Here is a 12,402-nt window from a genome sequence, read left to right on the forward strand (position 1 = left end):
GGTGCTCAAGTCCTTGGTGTTCAGCCATCATCACTGCTGCAGGTTAATGAATCTTTACATCAACCAGGTCAACCACTGTCTTCCCTGCGTCTTTCATTTAGGTTTGCCCATGTTTTCCTGGATTCTGGGACGTATGTTTTCCGGGACAGGACCATTCAGGAGTACTTTCTGATTGTGACTGTGAAGGAGGCAAATGTGGGCTGTGACCCCAGAGGTCTGTCCTTCCAGCCCTCTTCTCCCTTCCAGCTGGCCAGGCATGGAATTCTGAAGCATCAGAAACTGAATGTAGCTCCTAACTGGGCTGCTATCACAGGTATGGCCAAAACACTGTGATACCTTGAAGCTTGATGCTTAGGTTCCTTGTACCCATTTGGGTGTGTTTAAACCAGCATCTCTTTGGAAATACTATCAAAACACTGGATTTGTCAGTTTTAATCCCCTTCCCCTAAACTCACTGCTCTCCAGCCAAGAACCTGCCTGTGGCAGGAGCTGAAGGAGAAAGAGGGAAGTAGCAGTTGTGTTTCTTCCCCCACCCTCCTTGAAGAATTCGGGTAATTGAGGCCTTTGTTTCCCTGAGTGTGAAAGCAGAAGGTGTCACTGTGTTTGCGTGATAAACTAAACTGAAATAACATCCATCATTTGAAAGTTCACTAAAGGTCTAAGTAGAAGGGCAGCTAAGGTCTTGCCCCAGGATACACCTCTGTTCAAGTGCTATGCACATATGAACCACCTTGTCCCTTAGCAAGACAACAGCAAAGCAGTAGAAATTAAAGCATGGCTTGCAAATAAAAGATTCTTCACCTTTAGCTGCCACTGCTAAAATCATCTTGCCTTCTTACCCTATGCAGCAGATCAGCGAGTGAAGGAGCAGAAGCCCATTTAATAAAGATGAAAGCAGCAGAATGTTAGTTTCAGATGGGCAAGACAGCATTCAGTGAGGTTTAAATAGACATACTGGTAGCAAAACACAGTCTCCCAGGTTTCTCTTTCTCCCTATTCCTCTTGGCTTTTGCAGCTGTACTTTTTGTTCTGGCTTTCCTAATTGTGGTGCTGACAACCCTGGCTATTGTGCTGCAACCCCCTGTCCCCACCGTTAGCCCCCTGAAGAGCTGGAAGCCACGGTGGAGGAGCCTGGGTGAGCCACACGTCCCGCCACAGTACATCTTCCTTAAGGACAGGTAAGCCCCTCTGCAGGTAGGATATCAGGAGCTCAAAGGCCTGCAGAGCAGGAGCACTGAAGGACCTGGGAATCTTCTTGCATGTCCTGTTGCAGTTACTGAGCCTCCCAGTCCCTGGTGCTGGACTCCTTCCCAGTATTATGGTAGGCTGAATTTCCATCTGCACAGAAAGCTGCTTGGTTTTCCTCATATGGTTTCCTTGGTTTCCTCATTCTTTGGTTTTCCCTATAGTATACCACTTCTGGTGCAGTGTATGGTACCTCTGTTGTGCCTTCCACATCGAGCCAGCCATTATCTTTCTGCCACTGCCTGAATTACCTGGGCTTCCCTCTCACCCCTTGACCTCAAAATCTAGAGAAAAAAACTATTCTTCCACTTTCCACTGCACTTCCATGCAGAATGAGTGTGTCAAATGCAGGGACATTCTTCACCCTGTTTTTTGTCCTTCCCTAGCCTTCAGTTCTACCAGACGCTTGGTCCATGTGGTTCTGGAGAAGAGGCTGACTTTGGAGAGAAAAGGGCAGCACAGAATGCAGGTAAAATACTGTGCCAATCCTTTATAGTCTTTTGTATTTTCTGTGCACTTATGACTCATGGGTCTTCCTTGCCTTTTTGACCATATCTTGGGAATTTGTAGACATTCACAAGGCTCAGCAAGTCCAGAGCCCAGTAGATGGCACCATCTACTGATGCTGAAAACAGTTTACAAAGAAACAGCCACTTAAAGCTGCAAAACCAGTAGAAAAGTAGAGTTCTGATTACAGAACAAGTCAGGAGTGTAGATAGTACTGCTCTGTCATCCTCTTCCCTACTAAGCAACCAGAGTTATGACCTTCTGTCTCTTGTTTATCCAATTTCCTTCTTCACAATCCAGAAAAAAAGCTGTTGCCTCTTATGGATAATTGGTGCCCTTTTGGGAAATAAATTCGTTTGGATGTGGTGGCTAGTGGTGAGGCATGGTGTGTACCTTGTGTTTCAGTAGAGCATTCTACTCTGCGGGATCTGGAGGATTTCAGCGTTCGCACCGTGTATGATAAGCTGGAAGACCAGAACTTGCACCTAGCGTCTCAGCTCGCAAAGCAGAGGATGGATGTGTTGGTGTTTTACAAAGGAGTCAGGCAGCAGATGCAAGGTCTCATGGTCAGTATAAAGAAACATCAAAGGGAAGAGAGTCTTAGAGCTATGAAACTTGTCAGACAGGTAATTCCCCTGAGGTGAGGTTTTACCAAGGATTAGTACTTTTGGTGTTTAAAGTAAGTATATTCTCTGTCGTGTCCCGTTTGGCACAAAATATGGTACCTTTTGTTTTGGTATGGGAGGTGTGGGCAGTGAGGCTTACAGAGCTGAATACTGCTGCTCTCTGCTGTCAACAGGACATGGTGAAAGCACTGGACTCTGACAGCCTGAATACCTTCACCAGGCAAAGAGCTTGTGGACACAGAGCTTCAGACAGCCCGAGCACTGAGAAATGTGGTGAGCTCTCTAGCAACAACTTTGAAGCAGTAATGCAGGCAGGTGAGAACCAGAGTGCAGAATGGGAGAGAAAAAGAGTATGAGGGGCCCCAGTGGGATGCCTAAAAAGGTGTGGGTCATACAGCTGAGATCCCACAAGGTCATGGTCGTGTTATGCTATTCCATAGGATTTGACAGCCTGGTGAGTTATGCAGTGAGATAGCTCTGTCAAATTAGGTAATGGTAAGCACAGGGCTACCTGGAGATGTTGGAGTACCATCCTAAAAGTACAAAAAAGCTCATTTAGGTCATCCTGGGAGACATCTTGGAGCCATCCTCTGGAATTTCCGAAGAAGGGTTCATGCTCTTGATACAGTTCTGGACGTAATTACAGGTTCTGTAAAACTACATTTGAACTGTTTGTGGGGTTCATTAGGTGCTCCGTGGCGAGAGGCAGCAGAGTTGATGAAAGCATTGACGATCCTGCTTGGGAGAGTTCAGTATAAGAATGCACCCGAGAAACAAGAGATGGGACAGCAGGTCCCAGGACAGGATGTGGCGGCAGAGTTCATCCAAACCAGTGAAAGTAAAGCACAAGTGGCAGATGGGCAGGTGAGTTTAGGTCATCTCTCACTTTTCTGCTGTTTTTTTTTTTTTTTTTTTTTTTTCCATGTGAGACATGCACATTCAGTGAGAGATCCCTTTTTCTTGCTGTGAATATGATATGTGTCCTCAACTTTTGCTTTTTTATCCACCCATTTTGAACAGTGTCCCCTGCTAGAAGATGCTACCATTGCAGAATGTGTTTTGTGACAGCCTGTCTGGGTGCTTTTTTTTTTCTTCCACTGCATCTCAGTAATGTTTTACCCAGAAGTCATGGCAAAAACATGGAAATTAATTTCTTTTGTATGCTAGTAATCTTGAGCATTTGCTCTGCCTGTTGTTCATGAAGGTGTTCTGTGTTCTCTAGCTGAAGGTTGAAAGACTGGAGGAGACATTGGATAAGTTAAATGAGGAGTTTTTTGAACTGACAGTACAGGTCTTGAGAAGCCAGGAAGAAGGGGAGTTGTTGAAGCAGGAGCTAAGAATGCACAAGAAGTCAACTGCGGTGAGTCCTGATTCCTTTGTTCTCGTATCCATGCATGATACCATGAAATTTCTTCTGTTTCTCATTTATTTTTAAAAAGCCATTATGTAATGTACTGTGAAATAAAAGTTCACTAGAAATAAAACCCTGCACGAACACAGGATTTTGGTTTCTTGCAAGCTCATTTGTTAGAGTTTTTCTATTCATCACAGAAGGTTTCTGGGCAAAACGCATACACCCAAACTCTGTGATCTTAAGAAGCAACTTATTAGTAAGACAATGAGAAGCCTGGTTCCTTTCATGGAAATAGCTTTATGGTAGTAAATAACCAAAGTGAAAATAAGCAGGATATCTTCTGAACTGAGTATTTTCCTCAAGGTGGGATTGAAAATGTGTTGTCCATAGGCATCTATGCGGCTTGCCACATGGTCTGGGGTCACTGAGTGTACAGTGCCAGGTTCTCCCCGTTGGAGTAGGCTGCCTCAGTAGTGGCACAACTGTCCTTACCTGTGAATTTGCACTGTGCTTTTGTTTTCAATTTCTGCAATAGATACCAAGCGTCAGCCATGTGGACAGAGCTCAGGGCTTTCCAGAGCTGCTGGATTCCTGGGCCACAAAGAGGGATGAAGCCCGGTTGCTTGAAATACAGAGGAGCTGCATTGCTCAAAGGATTGAAGAGACAGAAGCAGAACTGCTTTGTCTTGATATCTGTCAGTCTTGATTGATTGCCATCTCTGTAGTACCCACTGGGAGCAGTGGTACCAGACAGGTGGTAAAGTTAACTCTGCGTGCTGTGTGGTTCCAAGTTACATTTGTAAAAGGTGGAGTGGAAAACAGGAATAAAGAAAACTTGTCTAAATTGTTCCTTGTAACAGTTTCCCAGTGAAAGGAATTATTTATTTTAGATCAAAACAAAAGTAAGTATGTAAAATTTTTTTCAAACTGTTCTTTTTTCCCCCCAGCTTTAGATTTCTTAGCAAATACACTTTAGTCATTGAGCTGCTCAGAGTGCTAACAAAGCCATACAATGGTCCTAACAGTGTTTGTTAAAAGTATTTGTAATGGCCCAGTCCCTCTTGGCTTGTGTCAACCTCTGCTTGTCACGTATACAGCCCCATAAACAGCTAGGCTGTATGATACCAGATGCTCTTGCTCTTGGTTTGACTTCTCATGTGAAAATGTTTGATGGGAGTTTCATTAGGATGTCGGTTCATGTGTAACATGCTCACTCTGATTTGTCTGATTCTTAGTAGATTTTCACACTCAGTGAAATTAAATTTAATTAAATTTTAAGAAGATTTCATTTTGTATTTTCCAGCTTGAACCTCTGAGTATCCTTAGCTCCATGCCTGGAAACAGCGGGACCTATAGAAATTTGGCCCTTAACAGAGATATCAGAAATTGGGTATCTGAAATTGGTGTTTGCTTTTGATAACGGTAAAAGAGAAGCCAGGATTGTATTCACATATTATATGGATGCCCTGATGGTCAGTCACAGATGTGACCTCCAGAGAAAGTTCTTTAAAAATTTAATAATTGTGCTTTCATCCATCACAGGACGTGCAAGCTCCTGAGAAGCTGTGTTTCCAGTGCTGCAAAAGATACACAGCATTGTTGTTCCAGAGCTGCTTGGTAGGTAGAATTATGGCTGTTTTAAAATTATGATTCGTTGAGAACTGAACTTTAATGCAAAGTTAGAAAGCAGGAGGAAAGTACTACGACGGTCCTAAGCGTAGATCATGGGCTAGCTGTTTTTTTGGGGAAAAGTGTCATATAATGAATATACTCACAAGTAGTACCAGAGCAGAGATCAGAGATAAAAATGGATACTCATGGTTTGGATTTACATTATGACACTTCTGAATAAATTGGAACAAAAAAAACAAAGTGCTCTTTTTTATTACATAATGCTTTAAGGTTGGGATTTACCTCAACTACATGAAATTTGAATTGGTTTTATTATAAATGAGGCTATTTTTCTGTAGTGAGAGAAGTCCAAGCTCATTTTTTCTCATCTAGCAGAAATTTGTTTTGCGGTAGATAAACAGTTCTTGAGCTTAAATCTCTCCTGGGGAAATAATTTTAAGTTTAAGATATAAATGTTGTTTGACCCGTAATAAATCCACTGTCGAATGTCCCCCATCAATGATTTACCACTCTAAACAGTTTTTCCCTAGCATACTCACCTGTGCTTTGTAGGTCACCAGTAAATAAGAATGAGGAAAACTTTGTAGCATTATAAATCCTTTGCTTACCTCAGCTGCTCTGACCTCTCATAGCAAATGGCAATTTCGAAACTCTTAGCCAAGCTCTGAAAGGAAGTATTTATGTTGCAGAATTACTCCAGGCAGGTTTGTCGTTCTGTGTTTTTTTTTTTTTTTTTTTTTTTTTAATTCACCTGCTGGACTGGGAAGGAATTTTGAGACTCGGATGTGTATATCCTGGAGTCAAGGAGAAGCTGACCTTGTAGGGGAGCCTAATCACAGTAACAAGCAAGCTGGATCCAGCTGCAAACTGAAAAGAGGAGGTTGTGCAGCCAAGCGACTATTTCCCCTTCAAGTTCATACTTCATTTGTGGTGCTAAGCGTGGCAGGGAGAGGTTAGCAGTTCTCCTGAACCCCAGTTAACCGCCCTGGTGTGTCCCATGTTAAAAACACTCAATTGTAGCTGTGCAGTTGGAACTGGGAGGAGGTTTGTCCTGTTTGATCAGCATGTAGTGAATTTTTCTTTAGGTAGGTAGCTATTCCCATTAGAAATACAGAATAATTCAAGTATAATCTAGCAGAGCTGGCTGGAGATTCCTGAGAATTTATAGCAAAATTCAGTTCTGCCACCGCAAAGAGAGGAGACACTGCTAGTTGCAATGTCAGACTGCTCAGAGCATGGGAATGAAGTGGGAAAGAGGTAGGATAGGGAAAACCCTGCACACATTCCTTCTGGGAGGCCTGAGGAGCTCTGCCTGTGTTGGGAGGCCATCTGCTCTCTTAGCAAAAGCTGCTGCTTCGCACACGGTGACTTCAGTAGCAACAGGCAGGCTGGGTTTCCAAACCGTCTGTGCCAGCGTAGGCGGCAGAGCCGTGGCTACCTACTGCAACTCCGGGCACCAAGGCTGGCTCTGTGATACCCAGGCTGTTGGATGTTTTTTTTTTACTTGCATTCTTTTCTTAAGAGCTTGGGCCAATTTCACTCAACCTCGCTTAGAGGGTGCCCTGTGTTCCAGGTTTGTGGTTTACATTCCTTCCCAAGTCAAATGAGCTTCTGCTAGATCCTTCCTGTATTAATTTGTGACAACCTTCCTTTTTCAGAAGAGACCATCAGGGGAAAACCAAAGATTTCTCGTTTATTTATCTATTTCCTTCATGACAGTGGCATGGAAGGCATTTTGTGCATGACCTAGTTCACAGAGATTCTCACAAAGTGTTTTTGGTGATGTACTGGAAAGAGAAGTGGTTTACCAAGTTTTACCAGTGAAGAGCTGCCCTTGTGGTAGATTTTTTTTTTAAAAAAAAAAGGTGTGGTCTGTCATGCCAAGGCATCGCATCAAATTCTTCAGTAATGTGGTGCTTTTCCTGAAGCGTAGTGATAGGAGTTCTGTGTCTGCTGTGCCTTTTTCATAAACCCACTGCACCATGTGTTTTCAGGGAGGCGTTAAAGCAGGTTATGTGACTGTCACCTGCAGTTCACCTTGCTGTGCATTGTTCCCAGGAATGTCACCTTTTCGCAGTCTTCAGTTTTAATTAGACAACTGAGACTCCACCATCCAAGGGAAAAATGAGATCAAACCCAACTAGATCCTACAGAGATCCCTGATGGACAAAGTTTTGGCATGTTGCTGCTGTTTCTGTGAGTCCATGCATGCAGCGCACCTTCGCATTCGTGCACTCATCCATCCTTGTTCTGGTCTCCTTATTACTTCCATGACTCTGCGAAGTTGTTTTTTTTCCACTCTGTTTAGGATTCACAGATCCTGATTTTCAGACCACTGCTAAGGAAGTCATTGGGAACTATCTTGACTGAACTCCTACGAAATAGGCCTAGAGACAGGACAAGGTGTGCCAGGAAGTCTATCAGCAGTAAGTTTGCTGAGATGGTAACTTGAGATACAGAAGTAACTCAATCCTCTGCTTATTTTCCTTCAGTTCTTTCATTTATTTTTGTTCACGTCTTCCATTTCTTCCTATCTTCCCTCCCTGTCCTGTTTTTTCCTAATTCAGTTTCTTATTGAAAATGTATGAATTAAGCTCAGGCCTTTAAAGGCTTTTAAAATCTGTAAAACAGTAGAGCAATACAGGTCTGATAAATGGACTTGTTCTCGTTTTTTTTCATGCTCTCTCCCTAAGATTGTGATTACAGTACTGGAGGTGGGCAGCTAAATGTCACAGACTTAATCTGAGCCATTTTGCTTAGTTTACTTCTCTGCTTATTGCATAGAGTCTTCTTGGCTGTCAGCTGCAGCTGTAAAGGTTTCTTCTGTGCTGCTGGGAACCTCAGCTCTTCTGACTCAGCCTGCGTGACAGGGAGGGACCGGCGAGATGTCAGGGCCTGGGGCAGCAGTGGTACATGAAGGTGAGAGAATCTGCTGGTACCAGCAGAGCAGGGAGGGCACAGTCTACCTGTGCATGCAGACAGTCCCTCCTTCCCTGCTGGTACCAGCGCATTCTCCTTACTCAGGTTCAGGCTGCTACTAGCATTTATTCCCTGCTTTGGTGGGACAAAACTGAGATGCTCTAAGACTGAAGAATTCACAGCTTGGGAAAACAGATAAGGCGATCATCTGCAATATTTTTATTGTCAAGATAGCTTCAGATTAGGGCATTTCTTGGCTGCTGACAATAGGTTACAGATAAAGTCCTGTTTGCTTTTCCCATTGAGACAAGAGTGACACTGAGCCTAAATTTTATTACTTAACGAACAGGGTTCCACTCTAATGTACAAAAGGAGCAGTTACAGATTCGATTTTGGAGGAACAAAGGCTTAGCCGTATTTGTGTTGCATGTAAAGCTTCAAGGCCCTGGTATTTTCATCATTATGAGATCACTCTTTTCCTTTCTGTTTAGAGAAGATTGAGTTACAGTGAACAGACCTCACACAGAATGACAGCATGTGAGTTTGTTGACTTGCAGGGAGGAGAATCCACCTCATTCAATAGAGACATATTTTTCTATTTTTATTTCTTGTTTTTCTCTGCCCTGCCTGATGTACTCCTAAGAAACACCTATTTCTTGTCTTGAGGGAATCTTAGAAGCTTACGGGAACGCAGAAACACGTCTGTATTCAGCTGTACAGTCAATGCCTGTACTCCAGTTGTGTGCCTGTGTGCAGCTTCAGCAGGGCCATCCGCACACAGGATGGTGAATACAGGCACCTGCTTTCTTGTTGTCAAGTCAGCAGCCTTTCTGCATCCTGCCCTGTTCCTGCTGCTGTTTGGAGCAGGCTTAGGCATACTGCTCCTTAAATCAAGGAAATGCTTTGTTCGTATAAGACACAAATGCCTGTCTATCTTGGGTCAAGATGGACATCCTAGGAGCATAAATACTGGAATATGTGCATTGCAAAATGCATTTTTCTAGGAGGACAAGTCCCTGAAGCAACTGAGAAAGTTGCCCAATGCAGTGTGTGCTGCTTTTGCCTGTGCTCGGTGTAAGTACTTGGCAGCCAAGCACTGCTGGAAGCTGGAGGTGGAAGAGCCTGTCTGAGGCGAGCGGCTGCTTGCAGAGGGCTGAAGGGTGAATTTTTTGCCATGTGAACCTTAGGAAATTCATGTTTGTCCTTCAATCCAGTGTATTTTGCTGCTGTTAGAGGTATTTAGCATTCTGCTTGAAATTCGTAGGGAAACACAGCAGAAGTCTGGCAGCACGAAACCAGTTGAAGTTGATTGGAGCTGAGCTTTGTTTCCTAAACAGCGTGCTTGGCAATGTGAGCATTTAAATGGTCCCAAATGAGCTTTGACGATAGCATCTCACAGATAACAAATGCTAACTCAGGTTGCTCCAGTGATGACAGTTTATGCGGAGAGGCTGTTAGGTACCTAGTGCTGAGAGAAAAGGATCTTTGCATCTAGAATTTCTGTTTGTTTCTTTGTTATGGCCTCAAATTTTGTACCTGCAAGTCAAAATCTCTTCTTTCAGCCTAGTACTGAACTTCACTTCATAATGTGAAGCGGAAGGAGATTGAATTGCAGTCTGAGCAAGAAACGGAGTGTCATTATGAATGCAAACTACGTTGTGCTTTCTGGTGCTGTGACCTAGCAGTTAGATGGATTGAGTGATTATAGGGTGTGCAGTGTTGCCAGAAAATTTCTGCTCCCAGGGGGTCTTTTACTCTGGTGGGTCTGGACTAGTTTTTCAGTCACTGCTTTGGAAAAAGTTTATAAACTAGCCTGGTTAAGCAAGTGTAATAAGCCATGACTTAGATGGTGTTTTTCCTACATAAAAAGTTCTAGTATCAGAAGAAAGGGTTGCAGCCAGGTTCTCAGTGCTTGAGTTTTTAGTCAGAGGATGTGATCTTAGCAATTTGCCTGTGTAACATTGAAGATGTTTCTGAGACTATGTCAATGCCCAACAGCTGAACCATAAAATATTTTATGAGTGATGGTGTCAGTCTGCATGTGGATAACGTGCATTTACATGTTATATCATGGCCCTGCACTAAGGCCCTTGAGAAATTTTTATCCCTTGTTGGTAGAGTTCTCTGTGAACCTCTTGAATTAGAGGAATGAAGAAATTAACTGTGTTTTCCTCCCTCCTTAGGTGTGATTGAGGTGTTGGTGGACCAGCAGTGATGTTTTCTGAAGAAGGTTCCCTGCTCTGGAGGTGCTGCTACCACAAAAGGTAATGAAAATAATATCCATCATATTATTTGGGTATGGTTTGGGTTTCAAAATAGAAACACTGCCTATGAGTTAATGGCAGAGAAGGCACTTTTCATCCTGCAAGAATGCGTCTTCACTGAAAGGAAATGTGTATGAGCTCACAAACAGGGAAAAGGCGTTTGAGTAAGTCTGTAGCAACACACTAACAAGGCCAAAAGGCAGATCTCACAACAGAGAAACGGGTGTAATTTGCCTGTCTGCATAGCTTTACACCGTGTCGTGCAGAGATTCTTGCCATCCTGGAATTCTGACTCTCCTTGCTGGGGAGTAGCGCTTTGCCTTAAGCCAGTTCTCAGTTTTCATCTTGTTGCCTCTTGACCAGGATGCAGGAATTGTCTAATAACATAGTATGTAAAAGGTGAAAGGTGTTAGGAGGTTTTTGGAGGGAAAGGAGGGAAAAATGGTGAGAGCTAGTTTAAACCAGAGAAAACTGCAAAGAAACCATTGTTAAAGGGAGCAAAAGGAAGTAATGGAAAGCTGTGAAGTTCAGCATAAGCACTAAGGGCTTCTGACCTGTCTAGTCTGGCTGAGGCTGGAGCAAGAAAGCACAGTTTTGCGTTAAAGAAAAATGTCTCAGTTTATGAGCTCGTAACTTAACTCTCGACATGCTTGCAGCAAAGCTGTAGCCAGAAAAGAGACAGAATCTTGAAGGTTTGTTACTTTCCACTTGAAAAAATGTTCCTGTCCTTCGTGTATCTTTGAGTTATTGCTGCTTATTTGACTGAGGGAAAACAAGCTTAGTCCTTTTGAGGCTTCCGAGCTGACTTGCAGAATTTATATGCAGAGAACTCAGTGTTGAAATGACATTTTGTTTTAGTATTTAGCACAGGAGGATCATGGTCCATTGCTATGGTTTCTGCATGCTTCCACCCCTCAAATGATAACAAAAATAATATGCCCATAGTACTAAGAAACATCTCCAAAATTGTAAGCTGCTAGTAATAGAGACTCTGCAAGATAAATGAAGCCCTGACCAGGAAAGCAAATTACCTTCCTTTCCTGCTATAATACCAAGAGCATGCCAGTTTGTCACATTCTGGGTATGTTCTGTCCCCGTGTAGAGTTGAAGGCAGGGCCTGCGCTGTGTCTGGTTCGAGAGCTGTCGGGGTTTGAGCTGCAGCAGGGTGTCTGTGACCCTGCCAGTTGTGTAAAATAAACAGCACCCGCTGCACGGCGCCTCGCTGCACTTTCCTTGGGAGCAGTCTGGACGTTGCTTGCGAGGGAAAGCAATGGGGCCTAGCGGGTTCCGTGAGGTCTGCGCTAAGGTGAGTTTCCTGGTCACTTGCATCTCTGTAACATCAGAGAAGAGCAGTTATACTGGTCTGGGGGGTATTGCTGCCTGCGTCCCACCCACGGCATTAGGCCATGGTCTGTGTTGTCCAAGGCAGTAGTACCCAGATTACACACCTATGGCCTGTACTCCTTTGCCTTAATGCTTTCCCCATCTTTTGTAATACTGGAAAGTCTCTCAAATTTAGAAACAGTGATTCTGTCTTCAGGCCTTCTTGGAAATGATGTTTATCTTCAAATTTCTTCATCTTGCCTTTTCAGTTTGTTGCTTTGCCTGCTGGTTTGGACAGTCTGTTTAGGCATTGATGCAATAAAATTGCTAGGTACATCTTATCAAAGAGAGTGGTGGCATGAGGGAGTCATAAGGAGCTGAACTGTAGAAGAGCTGATAGGTTCCATGCCGTTGGCCTCTGAAGAGAGCTTTTGCAGGCAACTTGTTAAAAGCACAAGTGACGTAGCTGGTGTGAGAGCAGACCATTTCAGAATCATCTGCTAGATTAGAGGTTTCTGCTCTAGGCAGTCTG

General features: G+C 43.5%; 1 protein-coding gene across 1 annotated transcript in view; it reads left to right on the forward strand.

The window, feature by feature from the left end:
* LOC104575254 (uncharacterized) overlaps positions 1-4,560 on the forward strand; it is a 35,385-nt gene extending 30,825 nt beyond the window's left edge. The window contains exons 56-63 of the mRNA XM_088534566.1: positions 102-313; positions 1,016-1,178; positions 1,632-1,714; positions 2,158-2,318; positions 2,552-2,693; positions 3,067-3,242; positions 3,601-3,738; positions 4,268-4,560. Of these exons, the coding sequence (XP_088390692.1) occupies positions 102-313; positions 1,016-1,178; positions 1,632-1,714; positions 2,158-2,318; positions 2,552-2,693; positions 3,067-3,242; positions 3,601-3,738; positions 4,268-4,438 (1,246 nt within the window). The 3' untranslated portion in view covers positions 4,439-4,560. The remainder of the gene's footprint in view (positions 1-101; positions 314-1,015; positions 1,179-1,631; positions 1,715-2,157; positions 2,319-2,551; positions 2,694-3,066; positions 3,243-3,600; positions 3,739-4,267) is intronic.
* The last annotated feature ends 7,842 nt before the right edge of the window (positions 4,561-12,402 follow it).

The sequence above is a fragment of the Tinamus guttatus genome, unplaced genomic scaffold (assembly GCF_059628265.1).
Source record: "Tinamus guttatus ecotype Peru unplaced genomic scaffold, ASM5962826v1 Tinamus_guttatus_pri_ptg000566l, whole genome shotgun sequence".
NCBI classification, from domain to species: Eukaryota; Metazoa; Chordata; class Aves; order Tinamiformes; family Tinamidae; genus Tinamus; species Tinamus guttatus.